This window comes from Bactrocera latifrons, unplaced genomic scaffold (assembly GCF_001853355.1).
Source record: "Bactrocera latifrons isolate USDA-ARS-PBARC rearing strain unplaced genomic scaffold, ASM185335v1 scaffold_141, whole genome shotgun sequence".
NCBI lineage: Eukaryota > Metazoa > Arthropoda > Insecta > Diptera > Tephritidae > Bactrocera > Bactrocera latifrons.
This window is the reverse complement of record NW_017534864.1, coordinates 464,632-482,652: the sequence shown is the minus strand read 5'-3', so window position 1 is coordinate 482,652 and position 18,021 is coordinate 464,632. Positions and strand designations below refer to the sequence as shown.

At 37.8% G+C, this 18,021-nt stretch overlaps 2 protein-coding genes across 2 annotated transcripts; one reads left to right on the top strand and one right to left on the bottom strand.

Moving 5' to 3' along the window:
• The first annotated feature begins 4,715 nt into the window (after positions 1–4,715).
• Positions 4,716–6,014, top strand: LOC108965529 (40S ribosomal protein S23). Its single transcript, XM_018928009.1, has 3 exons — positions 4,716–4,805; positions 5,262–5,421; positions 5,670–6,014. Exons 1-3 carry the CDS (start codon positions 4,802–4,804, stop codon positions 5,935–5,937), a joined length of 432 nt encoding a protein of 143 aa, XP_018783554.1. The 5' UTR covers positions 4,716–4,801; the 3' UTR covers positions 5,938–6,014.
• A 3,665-nt stretch (positions 6,015–9,679) lies between these two features.
• On the bottom strand, positions 9,680–17,626 carry LOC108965528 (nucleoprotein TPR). The gene is made up of 6 exons (XM_018928008.1): positions 17,335–17,626; positions 10,769–17,123; positions 10,404–10,696; positions 10,212–10,348; positions 10,007–10,145; positions 9,680–9,943 (listed from the first exon to the last, which is right to left on the bottom strand). The coding sequence occupies exons 1-6, from the start codon at positions 17,483–17,485 to the stop codon at positions 9,789–9,791; spliced, it is 7,230 nt and encodes a 2,409-aa protein (XP_018783553.1). The 5' UTR covers positions 17,486–17,626; the 3' UTR covers positions 9,680–9,788.
• Positions 17,627–18,021: the final 395 nt, after the last annotated feature.

The window sequence follows — 18,021 nt, the reverse complement described above, 5'->3', positions numbered from 1 at the left end:
GAATAGCCACAGTGCGTGCAATGCATGGTTAACTAGAAGCAATGGCTCATTAGACCGTACCACCAGCACTTATTGCCAATAATTAAAAATTTACAAAAATAGGCATACATATGTATGCAAATGTACTGCGCGTATTACATGTAAGAACATTCTCATAATTATACAATATATTTACGTACATTAGTATGCATTTGAAAATATTTGTGAACTACAGATGTGTACCATATCCCGAAATCTTGGTTACAAACGGGATTGAGTGTTGCAAGAGTTAATCAAACAATTTATTCTAACAGCACAGTTTCTGAATTGATTATATAACTCGGTTATACCAGTAACATTTTTTGTAACAAACTGGTTTGGAATTGTATACTTTTCACGTCTGTGAATATAATATTACTCTAGACATACTCTTTCTACCTAGATATGCCCCAAATTAAGGATTATGCTCTTGCAACATGTGGCTGCAAATTATTGTATCACAACTGTAATTTGGTACAAACGTTTGTAGTAGCCAGGGGCATTTGTGATTCGAAATGTTTGAAACATTGGGTGTGTCCCCGCCTCCTAATGGGTTTCATGTATATACATACATATATCCCAAATCAATCAAATTTGCACAGATTAAATCATTTCGACACTTCTACCGAAACAAGTGAAATCGGATAATAATCACGTCCACTTTCCATAGAACGGTTTTGTCAAAAACCGCTAACAGTGCGATAAATCGGTAACTAATGGGCAGAGGGCTTTATAGGAGCCAAATTTAGTTCAAAATAAATGTATCCGGACCTACTCGACTAATTTCATCCTAATTTGACACATAGCATTATTTTAGCATTTCCATGTTGCAATGTGAACTACCCATGTATTATTGAAATTCGAAGAAAATGTTACTTTGATTGTACCCTTGTGTCAAAAATATAACATATATAAAGATTTTCGAACTTCCAGTTGACTTTATACTAGATATAGTATATCGACCAATGTGGGAGTTATTTTGCGTAAATAAAATCACGAAAAGTTGCCTTAGCCACCATATAACTGATATTCAGGATTTTTAAACATCAGGTTGACTTTACTCCATATATGTATGTATATGTATATGTTTATTTATTAGATTTCTTAAAAACAGGTTCCTTAGTAATGCCAAAAGTTAATGCAATCAGCACTTTCATTTCTCTGTCCCCAATCATTTTAATATAATTTTCGCTGACGGGAATTAAAGATAATAATGAACTAAAGTCAAAGACTCTACTTTCAAAAGAGGTGATACCAAATTTGATTGTAATCCATTCACTTTTTTGTAGAACAATGAAGTTGAATCCTTTGGCTACATTTTTATACTATTGCAATCTGTTGCTACGAAGTACTATAGTTTTGTTCACATAACGGTTGTACGTATAACTAAGAGAGATCGATATAGGGTTATATACAAGGCCAAAGTAAACAGAAATAAATGAGTTTTTCTGCAAAATTTTTTATTATTTTTATTCAAAATAGTCTCCCTCAGTTTCAATACAGCTTTTTGCACGGTGGAAGTTCACGTAAGAAAGGAAAGTTCTCCATTGCCATTTACTTGGGAATGGCCAGAAACGATTCTTTTACATATGGCTGAAGCAGCTCACGACTTCCGGTCTTTGACCAAGTATCCTTTGGGTAGCCAGAAACATTCGTTTGAAGGCAAGCTAAAGTGAGAAAGCAAGACATTCCCTCCACAAGGTTGTACGCTGGTATGAGAGACCCCCTTTTTGATGACGACCCCTGCAAACGTGGTAGGGATTACGATTAAAGGGCATGCACCTGGAATGTCCGGTCTCTCAATTGGGAAGTAGCGGCTGCCCAGTTGGTTGATGTCGTCGTTAGAGTGAAGGCTGACATCACCGCCGTCCGTGAAATGCGGTGGACGGGACAAGGACCGAGGCGATTAAGCCCTTGTGGTATTACTACAGTGGCCATATAAAAGAGCGAAAATTGGTGAGAGATTCGTGGTGGAAGAGAGATTCTATCGCCGAGTACTGGCCCGATGGATGAACGTCTACCCACTATCTGCATCAAAATGAAGTTTTTCAGCATATCGCTGATTTTGCCCTGACGGAAGAGAAGAACAATGTGACCAAGAATGCCTTCTAGGAGCACTTGGAGCGCATCTATGGGATGTTGCCCCCCATACCCAAATGGGTTGAGGCTGATCGAATTCACCGGGGCCCGCCATATGTATGTATATCTGTAGTAGTAGCTTCCAGCATAAGAAAATTCGTGAAGGTACCTGGCTGTCTCAGTCTCGAATAGCCAACAATCAGATTGATAATGTTGTAGTAGACGGAAGCCAAGTATCCAGTGTTTCAGACGTATAGCTGCAAACGAAACCATTAATTTTCGGAAAATGTAAAAGAACAGCTGTACGATGAGGAGTGCCGTGTCGCAGTAGAGAGAAAACTGCCCACCTCGCAACGATAAGATCGACCACAACAAGTGCGTGATGGGATAGATACCGAGAGCTGCAGGGGGAAGCTAGACGCTTTTGCAAACAGAAAAAGAGACAAGCCGAAATGCATTAGTATGAAGAGCTTGACAATCTGGCCGACAAAGGTTATGCTCGGAAATGCTATGAAAAAATGCTGCGATTAGAAGAAGCTTTCAAGGCCGGAGCAGTCTCTTGTAGAACCCCTAGAGGTGATCAAGTAACCGTTGCTGATATTATACTAAAATTATGGAGGGATCACTTCTCCAGCCTGATGAACGGAAGTGAAAGCATAACACCTGGAGATGTCGAACCCGAGTCCTCAATCGATAACTAATACGGCTCTGCAAACTAACGTTGAGCAACACCAAAAGATCCGACGGAATCGGTCTTTCCAGCGAGGTTTCAGACAAGGCGACTCCCTATTGTGCGGCTACTTTAATCTGTTGCTAGAAAAAAATAATTCGAGCTGCAAAACTTAATCGAGCAGGTACAATCTTCTATAGAGTGTATAGCTGCTGGCGTATGTTGATAATATTGAAATGATTATATCCGTGAATTCTGCTTTCTTCAGAGCAAGACGAAATATCTCCTGTCATCAAATAAACAGAGTTGGCTCCCACGTCACTCTTGACATTCATAACTTCGAAGTCGTAGATAATTTCGTCTATCTATTCTAAGTAGAATAACTCTTGCCAACAGCTGCTACTTCGGACTAAGTGTTCAAATGAGAAGTAAAGTCCTCTCGCGACGAACAAAGACCATACTCTATAAGTCACTTACTATTCCCGTGCAGAGGCATAGACGATGACAACATCTGATCACTCGAAGCCACGAGTTTTCGAGAGAAAGGTTCTGCGGTAGATTTATGGTCCTTTGCGCATTTGCATTGGCGAATATCGCATTCGATGGAACGATGGGCTGTATGAGTTATATGACGACATTGACATAGTGCAGCGAATCAAGAGACAGCGGCTGCACTGGCTAGGTGATGTCGTCCGTATTGATGAAAACACTCCAGCTCTGAAAGTATTCGATCCAGCACCCGCCGGTGAAACCACAGGAAGAGGGAGACAGATCAAGAGGAGAAGGACATGGCAGAGAACTTAAAACATGGAGAAGGTGCAGGTTCGATGTCGAACATTTTATAAGATTGTAGTAGGGAAGTCCCCACACAACCACAGAATTCACGATGTGAAATGTTAACATTTTTAACAGTTCTCTCACATACTCAAACAGAGAATATGAAGAGAAATAAATATATGTATTTTCGGCCTATAATAACATGCCATATATGCCCAAGCAGAGAATATTGAAGAAAAATAAAGCCTTTGACATTCCACTTTTAACAGCGAAAAATTCGTACAAAACACACCTCTCATACAGAGAACATAAATACATTTTTTATTGTGTTCTCTGTCTCACATACCCAAGAATATGAAGAGACATAAATATATGTATGTATGCATGCCCATGATGACACTCCCATACAGAGAATATTGAAGAAAAATAATTTCTTTGATATTCCATGGGAAATATGTTCCATTTTTTATGGAAATATGTATGTAGAACTTTTATTTCCTTTTGAATTTTTATTTTTCAAATTATTTAATGATAATTTGATCTTATTTTATATTAAGTCATATTCAATATTAAAAARTTATTTTTCTTTGCAGTTTATTAATAAATTTAAATAAATTTACATGTAGTCTCATTTTTATTTAATTTTCAATAAAATTCTTAAAAATGAATTGCTCACATAGTCTATTTTATTTTATCATGCATTTCAGTTGATTTTTGTATAGAAATTTTGACCGGCGTAGAAGCAAAATGCGAAACAATCATACATATATTATGTCGTTTGCACATTTGTCTGTACGTTTACGAAAACTTATAAAATGTTCGACATAGAACCTGCACCTACTCTATGTTTTAAGTTCTCTGGTTAAGCGATCTATATATACTTATCATAGGTGTGTTTCTATTGCAATAGAAAATCAAATCTATTCAATTTAGCTTACAATCTGTACATGACGTTGTAGAATTTGTTAAGGTATCTTATATGACACAGATTTGTTTTTGTTATTTGTATTCCGAAAGCAAATAAATTCTTCAAAATCTATAAATTTCATAAAAATTTGGCAAAATATTTCATAAAAAGTTTACTTTTAGTTTAGGCTACAATGTGACATCGACTTTACTTTTTTTCCGAACACTTCCTGCTTGAGAAATTGTTTGACAGATTGATAAGTTGTTGTAGTAGGAATTTGAAAGATGTATACGATCTGAACGACAGCTCGTTCTTTTATTTCCGCCATTGCTTGAGAAAGTTTGGAAATTATGGGTGAGTTGCAGAAATAGTTCATTTCATTCGTTTTGAAGCATTTCTTTGCTATATTTACGAAAAGTTTATGAAATGTTTTAAACGGCGACGAAAAATATATAGCAGTAAGTAAAAGTTCCTCACAGAAGTTCGGAAAACTTCAAGAAATTGTTCGCAAATTAATCGGCGTCTAAGTGCAAATAGTTTGCCGACATCTTAAGTTATTTTTATCCAACATTATCACTAGAATCATCGTATTAGATAACAGATTTTTAAATAAAAGTGAGCTTAGTTTCTCTGCTTGAATTGTTAAAACAAATATAAAAGTCATATCAAATCAAATATCAAATAACAAATGCCTTCGGAAATCTAACCTCAATTTAGTGTACAAAAATAAAAATTACAATTTCTATTTTTTTTTATTTTGCTACTTGATCAAAAATATACTCAAGATTTCTTTCTTTTATTACTTTGTAGGCAAGCCAAGAGGTCTCCGCACTGCTAGGAAGCATGTGAATCACCGCCGTGATCAGCGTTGGGCTGATAAAGACTACAAAAAAGCTCATTTGGGAACCAGATGGAAGGCCAATCCTTTCGGAGGAGCATCACATGCCAAGGGCATTGTACTCGAAAAAGTGTATGTATATTTAGTAATTTAATAGTAAAATGTGTTAAATATGTAACGGTGTAATGTGTGTAACAACCGTCTTTGGCTAATGATTATGCGGCACGCAGTATATTTTTGTGTTATGTGTACTTAACAATCATATCACAGGATTATACTGTGAGCAGCGTATCACTTTACGCAAATTTATTACTATTATTAGTAATACATTCGACTACAAATATAGTATTATTTTTAAATAGAAGAATATTTAATTGCAGTGGCGTTGAAGCTAAACAGCCTAACTCTGCTATTCGCAAGTGCGTGAGAGTGCAACTGATCAAGAACGGCAAAAAAATTACAGCTTTCGTGCCCCGTGACGGTAGCTTGAATTACATTGAAGAAAACGACGAAGTATTGGTTGCCGGTTTCGGTCGTAAAGGACACGCCGTCGGTGATATTCCCGGTGTACGTTTCAAGGTGGTTAAAGTTGCAAACGTTTCCTTGCTTGCATTGTACAAGGAGAAGAAGGAACGTCCAAGATCGTAAATCTTCTACTTAATGGAAAAAATACATTCGTTTAGTTTCTACAGTAAAGAAAAAATATAAAACTCATAAAAAATTAACTTCTCTCTATTTCTCATATTCTATGAATTATTTTGTAAGGAGTCTTATTTATTATAATAGTAGATATGAAAGCAATACTATTTTCTAAAGTTGATTTGATAGCGCATTACTAATATCTCAGAGTTTTCAATTGGGAATTAGCCGTCCAATTAATCCAATAATTTTTTTTTTCATGTTTAAGATGGTTGCAGAAATTAATTTCAAGTGACTACTTAATACTTACATATAGGTTTAAATTGCAGCACTTTGACGGATAAAATCTGGTAACGTATAACCGGCTGTTGTGTTTTCGAACACTTGGGAGGGGGGCAAAGTAGCTGGAATTCGACTGGGACAACAAGCATTCGGGATACTACGCGTTGGTATCATGTGGCTAATGATATATCCATATTTAATCCATTATCCGAATTCGAGGTAAATTAGTTATTGTATATTGCGTTTAATTTTTCAAAGGTGTTCTGATCGAGGTTATCGCAATGCTTGGCTTTGCTCTGCTTTTGACTTTCATCAGGAATTTCCATACAACACCTTGATTTTGATCGTTCAGTTTGTGTGACAGCTATATGATATAACAGTCCGATATATTTCTTGAAATAGTTTTTCATACGGGAACTTAATTGATTGTTCATTGTATGCTATGATCCAATATCGGCGGGTCCGACAAATGAGCAGCTCTTTAAGAATAAAAGACTTCACGTTCTAATTTTAAATAAATATATGTATTAGTGCTAGGATTTAAATCAACCGCTTTTTGAAAAGCAAATATAAGATATTCAAAGTAAATTTAATATGAACACGTGAAGGTAACATACAGATTCGAATGAAATATAAAATTAAGGACCCTATTACGGGTTTCAACCCAAAAGCATATTGGTTGAAGTTCTAAAAGTTGGAATTATGATTTTCAACTCAACCCGTCAACAAAAATTTCGATTTAAGTGTTATTAAAAAGTGGTTTTCAACTCTGTATCAGTGGGGTACACTAGGAATTAACAATTTTTAACTACTAACTTGCAGTTGTAGCTTAATTACTTACAAATTAATTTTGGAAAAATATTAACAGAAAATGGATAAAAAGAACTATTTCATTTATAATTTCAAACAATTGTTACTTCTCATTAGTAACAAATCAATGGAAAGATGGAGAATTTGTTGAGCTCGTGGAGTGAGTAAAACCCCGAAACTGGACGAAATAAACCACAGTTTGAAAACATTAGGGGACCGTGGAGTCGATACAATCTACTACTCCTAGGAATATACTTACGAAATTAAAATTGAAGCGTTTTATTCTTTTTCAAACATTGTTTTTTTTTTTTTTTGGTGGTATCGGCGCAGACTATGGCGTTAACAACATTTAGTAGCAAGTTTTATAAGAACCACAGTTATCGCAGATTGCTGCAGTACAAAGTAAAATTTTATAATAATATTAAAATGCATTATTGATAACTACCCGTAGCAAGGAAATAAAGAGTTTGTAATAACATTCATTCATCTTATTTAGTAAAAAAAAAAAATGATTCCTCATATAAACGAGGATAACTTATGAATCTGCAATAAACAAAAGTTAAAAGCCATTTAATTGTCAATAAAACTTTGGCTTACTTTGTATTAGGAAGTTTAAATGGATTTCTGTCAAACGGCTTTTTCTTACGTGCAGCACATCAGTTTTGACCCTAACATTTTAGTCATCGTAATATAAACCAACTCATGTCCACATTAATAATAATTCACTTTTTGTGAACAATAGCTAAATTAAATCGATTTTGATTTTTCGTTTAAATATTTTCAGTTATTTATCGGTGAAATCTTCCGACTGAAAATAGTTCAATATCGGAATACCGAAAATAGTCGCTTTGGTCTAAATTGAACCGCTTTACTTTCAATTCCACCTAGTGACTTCACCACAGTGATAGGTTTTTTTTTTTGTATCCGAAGGGGGAATCTTCTGAAGATACTGCCAGGGTGAGACTGGTAGCATGCACTATTCATATTGTCCGCTAGCTTACACCTCTTACCGGACCACGCCCAGACAGTATTAAATAACTATGCTGGACTTGCGAAACAGTATGCCTACGTACTAAACCCTTAAATTTTGCTGCTGTAGTTTGTATACGGACCTGAGGGACCGCCGTTAAGCACTACTTCGCAAGACCAAGTTGGGAGATAACTGCCTCTTCACGACCTACCTCCAGGGCTATTAATGCGGTCTTATGCTTCTGCGCTGCCTTCCTTTCATTCTAAGTTCTAGGAGCGCTATTGCACTCCACTCTTTCATTTTAGTCCACACCAGCTGTGATCGAAGCATGTGCCTAACATGTTGTCGGGCGCCATCTCTTAAGTAGAAATCTGTCTCACCGTGTTGTCTGTCTCTCCAGGCCGGTACATTCTTAATAAGTCTATACATATGTCGATCTTGCTTTGTCTTCAGCATTACATTGCTTTTGCCACTCCTCGAGGCTGTTTTCCTTTCCTGTTTGCGCCGTTGGCGCTTATTCATGGCTTTTGTTTTAAAGTAGACTACTAACTCAACTAAAAGCCATTATATCCGGTGGCGTAAGGCCAGACATGATAGCACACGCCTCGTGCGATACCGTTCTAAAACTTTGACTTGTGCCACCAATGTTTGCCATGATTCTCGACAGGACCGCAGTCACTGTAGCCGCCCTACCACAGACCTTTTCAATGTGCGCCTCGTATCGATCATAACGCCAAGGTACCTCAGTGAATTTTGCGTTACTACTTTTTATCCATCAAAGTGAGTCAAAGTTCAAAGTGAGCGTTTCTGCCTCGATGTCCGCATATCCAATTATCTGTGCTTCTTTTGGCAGCGGTCGTAACACCCCGTCATACAGCACATTCCATAATAATGGGCCTTGCAGTACTCCACCTGTCGCCATGTAGGTTTTTGGACCTGTCCCGGTATCATACAGCAGTAGTCTGTCAGACAAAAAAAAGGTGCTAATTGTTCTCAGAAGATATTCCGGGGTGTTTCTTGCCTTTAATGCCCTCAGTATATGTGGTCAGTATGCAGAGTTGAAAGCGTTTTTAACGTCAAGCGTAACCACAGCGCAGTATTTTTTTATCTCCGTGCATCCATCTGGTGCCCTCTATGGCGTTGACCGCAATGCCCGTCACTTTTCCAAATGCGTCTAAAGCGGACCGTTGTCTTCTGAATCCAAATTGATTTCCAGATAAACCAGGAGACTCCTCTTCTAGGTGATGTTCTAGACGTGTGCAAATCAGTCTTTCCAGTATTTTGGCCATCGTGTCGATATGCAGAGTGGGCGCTACGCACTCGGTTTTGAGGAAGAACCAGCCATTTTTTTTTCAAGTTTTCGGGAAAACTTCTTTTAAAAATCGTGAGTAGAGTTCAGCAAAAACCCTCTTGCTATGGTTGATGGCAATTTTCAGTACCTTGTTCGGGATGCCATCAAGTCCTGGTGCTTTTGCGTTGCCAAATCTCTCCGCCATTTCCTCCTCCTTCTCGTCAACAATTGGAGATTCCATTACGGTTGGTATCGTTCTACTCGATTGGGGTTCTTGCGTTGGGAAAAGTGTTGTTTCCACCTTTTCTAGCAGGGTCGGACAGGTTGGTACGGTAATAGGGGTATAAAGTACAATATGTAAAACTAATATATTTATAACTAAAAATAAAGTGGTTGTGTTCATTGTTCAAAATCAATTAAATCCATTTTTATGTTGAGCGTTTTATATTGAGGAATATAATGGGTGCTGTATATGATATTTTAAATACTATTTCTAATGGCTAATATTTATGAGTAACGCATGTTTCCGTAATTTCCTCCGGTTGGGCGTCGCATACGTCGGGCTCTTTGTGAACGCTGGTTTGGAAAGCCACGAAGTGGACTACCAGGCTGCTCTTGTCCACGGTGATTTGGCGAAACATTCCTTGAATGTCCAGCACTATCTGTAAGTAAGAAAATACATTTCAGGTGGACATATTTATTTCAGATATATCATTTATTTATACCTTGCCAAATTATAGGTGTAGGTCTACCACCTCGCTGAAACCCACGAGAAGGTCTTCTTACATTTGTCGTCCCTTTGATGGCTTTCGAACGTGTGGTGATTGAAGGTGAAGTGGAGGCTTCGGCTTCACGTCCTTCTTCCTAAACACGAAAAATTATTAAAGGTAATTAAAATTATGTTTTCACATTTTATTTGAAAATACATACTTCTACTTCCTCTACAGCTTGTTTTTCACCCTCTGAGGAAACACCATCTGCGCCTTCATTATCTTCAGACGTTGCTTCGACCTGATTTTGCTGGATATCTTGTATTTCAGACTGCGTAGCACCGCTGCTATGGTGACCTAAGAAATGTTAAGATTAAATTAAATATTTAGAGCTGTTCTCTGCTAAACTCACTTTCGCTATCTGCATTTTCAGGAACTTCACCAGTAGCAGCTTCTTCCGCAAACTCTTCTTCTACAGCTTCCATATCTTCTTCTGTGGCAAGCGCGGCTTCACCCGACCCACCACTTTTGGAAGCGTCTGGCCCATTCTCGTCGTTGTGTTCTCCAACAAGTTCTTCAGTCTCTACTACATTTTCCCCGGTCGCCTCGTTAGTAGCAGCAATATTTTCATGTTGATCGGAATGGACAGCAGTTTCACTAGCTCCAAATTTTGAACCTTGTGGTGAGCTTACGATCTCAACGCCGCTGTTAAAAAAAATGTTTATTTTTTGTATTATTTATCTTGTTTAAATCAGATTTTAAAATAATAAACCCTACCTATCAGAAGGTCGACTTCCACTGAGATCTTGTTCAGTGTTATCATTTATGTTTCCACTAATTCCCTGTTGTGGTAACATTGTCGCTTTCTGTGGGCGAGTTTGCTTCCATTGTGGGCCAGTTGGAAGAACGGCATTGGTGTTGGTTTCATAGCTACCGCTGCTGATAGTTTGGCTCTGCTGATGGCTATCCATCTCATGACTGTGTGCTATTGCAGCCGCGGCTGCTTGACTTGTACTAGCTCCAGTGTTATAATGAGCATCTGGCTGGTTGTCAGTGCCTGAAGTGCACTGTGCTTGGTTTTCTGTACCCTCATCCACATCTACTTCATTGTTATCTACTTCGGCATCAGCGTGTATATTACTTTCATTGACTTCTGGAATTTCGTTTTCATCCATGTCTTGGTCTTGTTCATACGAATCTTCATACCCTTCATGCTCGGCATCCCCGTCGGTTGGTCCATCATCAGCATCAATCATACCGTCGTCTTCCTCCTCTGAGTCGACAACAACAATGTCATCCTCTTGATCACGCTGCGATGAAGTCGGAACCTGATACTCAACGTCAATTCCTGACTCTGTTACACCCAAAATAGCGGGCTCAGATCCACGCAAACGTTTTGGATGTTTGGCGGTTTTATCAGCGTTACAATCTTCAACATTTGTCGATGAGTCACCTTCTGGCTCGCGAGATCTCTTATGACCGCCTGATGTACCAGCTTGTGTAGTGGTAACGCTGCTGCTCGAAGGTGCATGGCGGCTGTGACTACTAACGGCAATATGTGAGCTCGAACTGGTAGTTCCCGATGTACTGGGTTGTTGATTACTAGGATCTTGCTGAAGTTGCAGATTTGGAGATGGTACATTTTGAGAGGACCCCTCAACACGTGGCGAAACTAGGGCAACAACCTGTTGCTGGCCGCCACCTACAAGCAATTGTGATTCATTTTGTTGAGGCTGTTGAATGCTTTCTGCTTCTTGTGAACTTTCTGCTGCAGATGTAGAACCCATTGGTGGAATAGCAGCAACCGCAACCGAAGCCGATGTGCTCGTGGATGGCATATAATCGGTGTGTGATGAAGTTGGCGACGATGACATCGACTCTATTGAACTGCTACCAGTAGTATGCACCTGCTGTTGTGGGGGAACCAATGCCGTGTTACTGCTGCCAGTCGAAGCGTTCGTAGTACTAGACGATGAAGTTGACGTCGACGTCGATGATCCACCGGCTACAGGCTGTTGGCTAGTAGGTAGAATGGCAGCTGTTCGGCTATTCTGCACCGATATTGGACGAATACTAGCCAAAGGGGTTTCACTCCCGCGCCATGGTGTTACTGTTGCCGATTGCTGTACGGTTGTGGACCCAGACATAGGCTTAACGTTCGCTGTGCGTAGAGAAGATTCTGAAATGCAACCTTTATCGGTTATGGCCACCGAACTCGTGGACGGCTTAGCTGATTGTTGTAAACCTAGTTGTCGGTTTAGTTGATTAATGCGCATCAGCAAAGATTCGTTTTCTCTGGTCAGACGAGCAATTGCCTCTTTATTCTGGGTATTTTGTTCAAGTAATTCTTTCTCCAGCCGTGCTAAAGTCTCTTCATACTGAGTTTTTATATTATTAATAGTAGAATCTGTGTTTTCAGAACTTTGTAAAACATTCTGTAATTTGCTCTTAGTAGTGTTTAATTCCTGACTGATAGCATTCTTGGATTCAGTTAAACTCACAATACGTGCCTTCGCCTCTCGTAAAAGAGTTTTGGTGCGATCATCAATTTCTACCGCCGTTTTCAAATCATCGTAGTCCTTGCGTAGCTTATCGCTTTCTTCTTGCATTGTTCGAATGACACCATTAAGATTTTCAATTGTAGTACGCTGTTGTTCTATTTCATTACTTACGGCCGTTGCAKTGGCTGCAGAACCATCAGCTCCACTGTTGCCGCCCAGATCCATGTTATCTTGCGTCGTTACGGAACCATCTGATGAGGCGGCCGCGGTTTTATTGGATAACTCTAAATAAGAGTCCTTATAGCGTTTAGCTATTTTGCGAATCTGGAATTCTTTGTTCTTAGAATCTTGCAATTGAGCTTCTTTAGATTCCATTTCTTCAGTAAGCTTTTGTAGGGATTCTTCTTTTTGCAACAATTTATTGCGCAATTCCATAATCTCTTGCAACATGCGCATGTTATTTTGACGTACACTGGTGTAGTCGTCAGTGACTTTCTTCTTTTCTTCATTTAGAGTTTGGATTTGCTTTTCAAGCGATGCTATATCGGTTTCACGTTGAAGCTTGTCTGCTTTGATGGCGTTTAGCTCATCGGTAGTTTGTTTCAGCAAGTCCTTTTCATGAGTCAACATTTTAGCCAAATTTTCCCGTTCCGTTTGTAGACGCTTAAATTCCTCAGGATTTTTATTGCTCTTTTCAACCAAAACGTTGGCACGTTGCCGCCACTTAATAGCTTCTGTGCGTAGGGAAGTATTTTCTGATGTGATTTCCTCAATCTTTGTGGAGAGCTCTCGATTTTGATTTTGTAAAGGTAGCAAATCATTTTCGATAGTGTTAATGTGATCGTTGAGCTCTTTTACACGTGCAGCAAGCGAGTTACGTTCTTCACGCAATATTCTATTACTATCAGTTATGGCATTTAGGTTTTCTATCTTACGAAGAATTTCTTCGTGTTTCGTGGCTGAAACCACCAAGGTCTCAGATTTAGCTCGCTCCTGGTTAAAGCTTCCCTTTAATTCATCCATTTTTTTCTGTAAAATCATATTCTCCGACTGCAATCGCGCATTTTCCGCTTTTAATATGTCCAATTTTGCATCGATAAGGTCCTTTTCTTTTCGTAAATATTTTATGATTTGTAATAATTGGTCATTATTCTTGGAGTCATCTTCTAATTTGGAACGATTTAAATCTGAACAAGAAGTATCCATATTTGATTCATTCAATGAATTCGTAGACAAGTTTGGTGCTTGTGTTTGGCTGAGTATGTTTAGTTTCATTGTTAATGCTTCAATTTGGTCGTGTAAGCTGGAATTAAGTCCATTCAGATCCACTATTCGCTTATCCATTTCGTCTCTTTCATTTTGGAGTAAACGTAACGACTCATCATGTGAGCCTTTAAGTTCTTCGTACATTTTTTTGGCACAATCTCGTTCTATGATCAATTCATTTATTTGATCTTGTACCTTAGTCATTTCAGCCTTAACTTTTGTAAGCTCTTGTATGTCGGCTGAGTGCAACATCATTTCATTGGCATATTTTCCTTGTACTGAGTTTAGTGTTTCTGACAAGGAAGTATTTTCTGTTCTCAATGTGCGAAGATTTCGGTTACACTCACTTAACTTCTGTAGAGCATCTTTCAGTTCTTCTTTAGACCTTTTCAGTTGATCGGATTGATTGGAGTTTGGTACTTCTGTTACAGATGCTAGTTGCACCTCTGCTTCCAGTTCGCTAATGCGAGATTTTAGATTCAATTCGGCTAATTTCAACTCATTCAGTTGAGACTCAGCTTTAGTGGTGTATGCGGTATGCACTTCATGAAGATTTTTAATTTCGGCTTCAGCGCTTTGGGACATTTTAAAATATTGATCCGCATGTTCTTTAGTCTTTGCCAATTCACTTTGCAAAGAATTTATTTCAATTTTAGCTTCCTCAAGTTTTACTTCAAATTCTCGAGCTTTTTTGTTCGCCAAAGCAATGGGATTGTCATTTTTGGAGGGAGTTAGACTTTCCTGTAATTTCTTGCTAAGCTCATCGATTTGATTTGTTTTAGCTGCGAGCTCTTCCCGAACTAAATGTAACTCATTTCGTAGTTTTTCAGATTGAGATCTTTCTTCTTCCATATGCTTCTTTGCCGATTCAGCTTGTCGCTTAAGATCACTTGTGGTTTCTCGGAAGCGATCCTCCTCCTCCTGGAATCTACGACGTTGTGCGGACAATTCGCGTACTGTTTCGTCCAACCTTTGTTCCAAACGTGCTCGCCCTTCCATTTCTGAACGTTCTAAATTAGATTTGATCAACTCCAAGTTGTTCAAAAGTAAATTTTGATTTTGCTGTTCACGGTGATAACCTTCCTTTTCAGCTTGCAGCCGATTTACAGTGTCTTTAAGTATGCGATTTTCACTTCGTAAATGAGATGCTTCGCTCTGAGCAGAGGAGAGTCCATGCTGAGACTTCATGACTTCGTCTTTTAGGAAATGTACAGTTTGCTCATGTTTTATAATTGTATTCTCATAGTTTTTGCTACGATCTTCTAGAGCAGTAATTTGTTGCTTATAAGTGGATATGTTCTTCTGTTGTAGTTTTATTTGCTCTTTGCTATACTCTAGAGAAGACATAAGTTTACAATTGGTTGAAGTTAATTCCCTAACTTCAGTGCGCATTGAATCAAATTGTTCATTCATAATACGTTCGTTATTTTTTTTCTCCTTTGTATAATATTCATATTGTTCCTTAAGGGTTTTATGCTGTTCCTTAACTTCTTGTAACTGCTGCTCCAAGTCTCTTATGCGACGTTCTGAATTTGAATCTATAGATTTTCTATTCTTACTTTGGCTCGAAGTATTAGTTGTATTTTTATTTTCAGTTTCATCTAGGTCGACCATTTCAGCGTCATCAGCAGTACTGAGTTCTAACTGTGAACCGGACTTCTGAACATTTTTTTGAAGATCGAAATACATTTTCTTATAACGCTCACATTTTGAAACCAATGTTGCCACAGTATTATTTTGTTGATTCAATGTTTCTTGCATTGACTGGAATTTCTTGGCATAGTTTTCAATTTTCTCTTGATATGCTGCAGCATCCATTTGTTGTTTCAATGTTTCGGCATCCTCCAATTTAGTGCTTAGATCGCGAACTAAAAGCAATAATTTTTGATTATTCTCTTGCAATTCGACAATACTATTGAATGTGACCAATTTCTTTGATATAACATCATCGGTGGTTGAAAGATTTCCACTTTGATTGGGACCGTTGTCTGAAATTAGTCCGATTCGTAACTGCTCAACTTCCTTAAGTAAATAACACACTTGACGACTAAGATCATTCTGTGAATTCTTTAATTTTTTATTTTCTCTTTCTAAGTGATTTATTTTGGAATGTGCGTTGTCCATAAGATCCTCCATATCTGCTTTCTTACTGAGTAATTCATCACGTTGGTGAGCTAAAATATTATTGGTTTCAATTAATTTTTCGTACTCGAGTTCTTGTTTTTTAATTACAGGAGCATTTTCGCTTAATTCTTGCAAGATTGTTTTTAATTGCAGGTTTAGTCGGGCATTTTCTCGTTTTTGAAGTTCAAGTTCTTCCGAACTCTTGACATAAAGTGAATATAATTCCGTCAAAGACATATCAGTTCTTATTAATTTGCTAGCAATTGCCGCAGATGGAGCAATTTTCGATATAGCACTCTCTGTAGTTTCATTTTGCAGCTCTTTTAACAAATCGTTTGCGTGTTGAAGCTCAGATTTTTGAGACTCAATGATTTTGTCGCGTTCTTCTAATTCTTGATCATGTTGTAGGACAGTAGCTTTGAGTTTTGTCTCTATTTCTCCATATTGTTCACTGGCATCAGCCAGCATGCGCTTTAGATCAGTTATTGCCGTACTTAGTTCATTACGCTCAATGTCTGTGTCTTCGCAATTACTTTTGTATAATTCAGCCAATTTCGTTTTTGCCTCAAGCTCTTTTTTGTAGAAATCCATCATTTTGTTCGCTTCTTCATTTTGGTTTAATATTTTAGTTGACAAATCTTGAACATTTTGAGTTAGCCTATCATTTGTTTCTTTGTATTGTGCACACTGATTCTGTGCTATTTTCAGTTCTTCAGTTTTGTCAGCAAGCTTGGCCTCAAGATGCATACCCTGCACTGTATTATCTCGTCTAATACTCTGAAGCTCAGATATATTGCGATTCAAATCGTCTGTGAGAGTTCTAATCTGATTATGAAGCATTGCTCGTTCTTGCTCCATTCGTCGTTCTTTAAAATCAAGCGCCACTTTCTGGCTTTCTATTTCGTCTACTCTAGCAATAGCTTCGCATTTTGAAGAAATAGCATTTTTAAGTTGTTGTTGATACGAATGAATTTCTTCCTGTAGCCTATCTAGCTCACTTTTTTGACGCTCGATTAACTTCAACAAAGAATCCCGTTCTTCCGCTACAGAATTTCTTTCAGCACGTAGCGCTGCCAATTCTCTTTCGTGATTATTGCACTTCTCAAGAAGATGAACACGATCCGCAGAAACATTGTCCAGTTGAGTACGAAGTTCTGCAACATTTTTATCTTGACTCTCTAATTTCACCTCATAATCCTGAATTTGAGCTTGTAACTCCTCAGATTTTTGTTCATAATCATCTAATTTTAAAATAGTAAAAAACACCATATTACATTTTTATACTTATACATATATAGTATATACTAATTATATATATGTATACAGCGTCGAAATAATTGCAGTTTGCAAAATGCAAGAGACGCCATTTGTTTGAGGTTAGATTATTTGCTATCTACGAAATTTGATCGAAAACATTATTATTAAATTATACACGAGAACATATTTACTTACGAAGGCGATTTGCCGCTGCTTTATTTTTACAGAATTCATCAACAAATCCGTCTAGCCATGTCTTTAATTTATCTTGCACCACAAGCGGTGTTTTCTCCAGTTCCTCACCAGACAAGATGTTTGATATCAAAAGTGGACCCGACAGATCCATTTTCTTTTATTTCCAATATTACACACAAACAACTGAAACTATTCAATATATTATTATAAAATCCGTCTACGTAATTCCTCCAAACGCGAAAATTTTTCTTATATACAGCGGCAAGCTCTAACCCGGTTGTACGCAAAATATTAACCAAATGCAATTCACAATAGATTAATGAGGTTGCCACAGCTACAAAACTATTTAGAGGATAGGTGATGTACTAACTAAACGCAGAGCTGATGTCAAATAGTTCACAAACAAATTCTCAACAAAAGAATAAATATCTGCAAAAATAAATACGCTTATTTATTGTGATGAATTTTTTTTGATTTTTTAATATACTCTAAATTAGTTTACACCGAGATGGGTTTTTAAACACATCGCTCTCTTTCCATTAAATTATATATTTCGTGCAAAACGTTCAGGAATTTTTTTCCTCGACGACGACATTTTGACTCTTTGATTAATTATCAAATTGCTGCCTGCCAACGACATAGCTGTCAATTTTGACAAATGGCTTGTATGATTGACTTAAAAGCAAG

What these genes read in the sequence shown, in the direction of transcription:
- LOC108965529 (XM_018928009.1), top strand. An exon ending in GGCATTGTACTCGAAAAAGT is followed by an intron (nt 5,422 to 5,669) that starts GTATGTATATTT and finishes ATTTAATTGCAG; the next exon opens with TGGCGTTGAAGCTAAACAGC.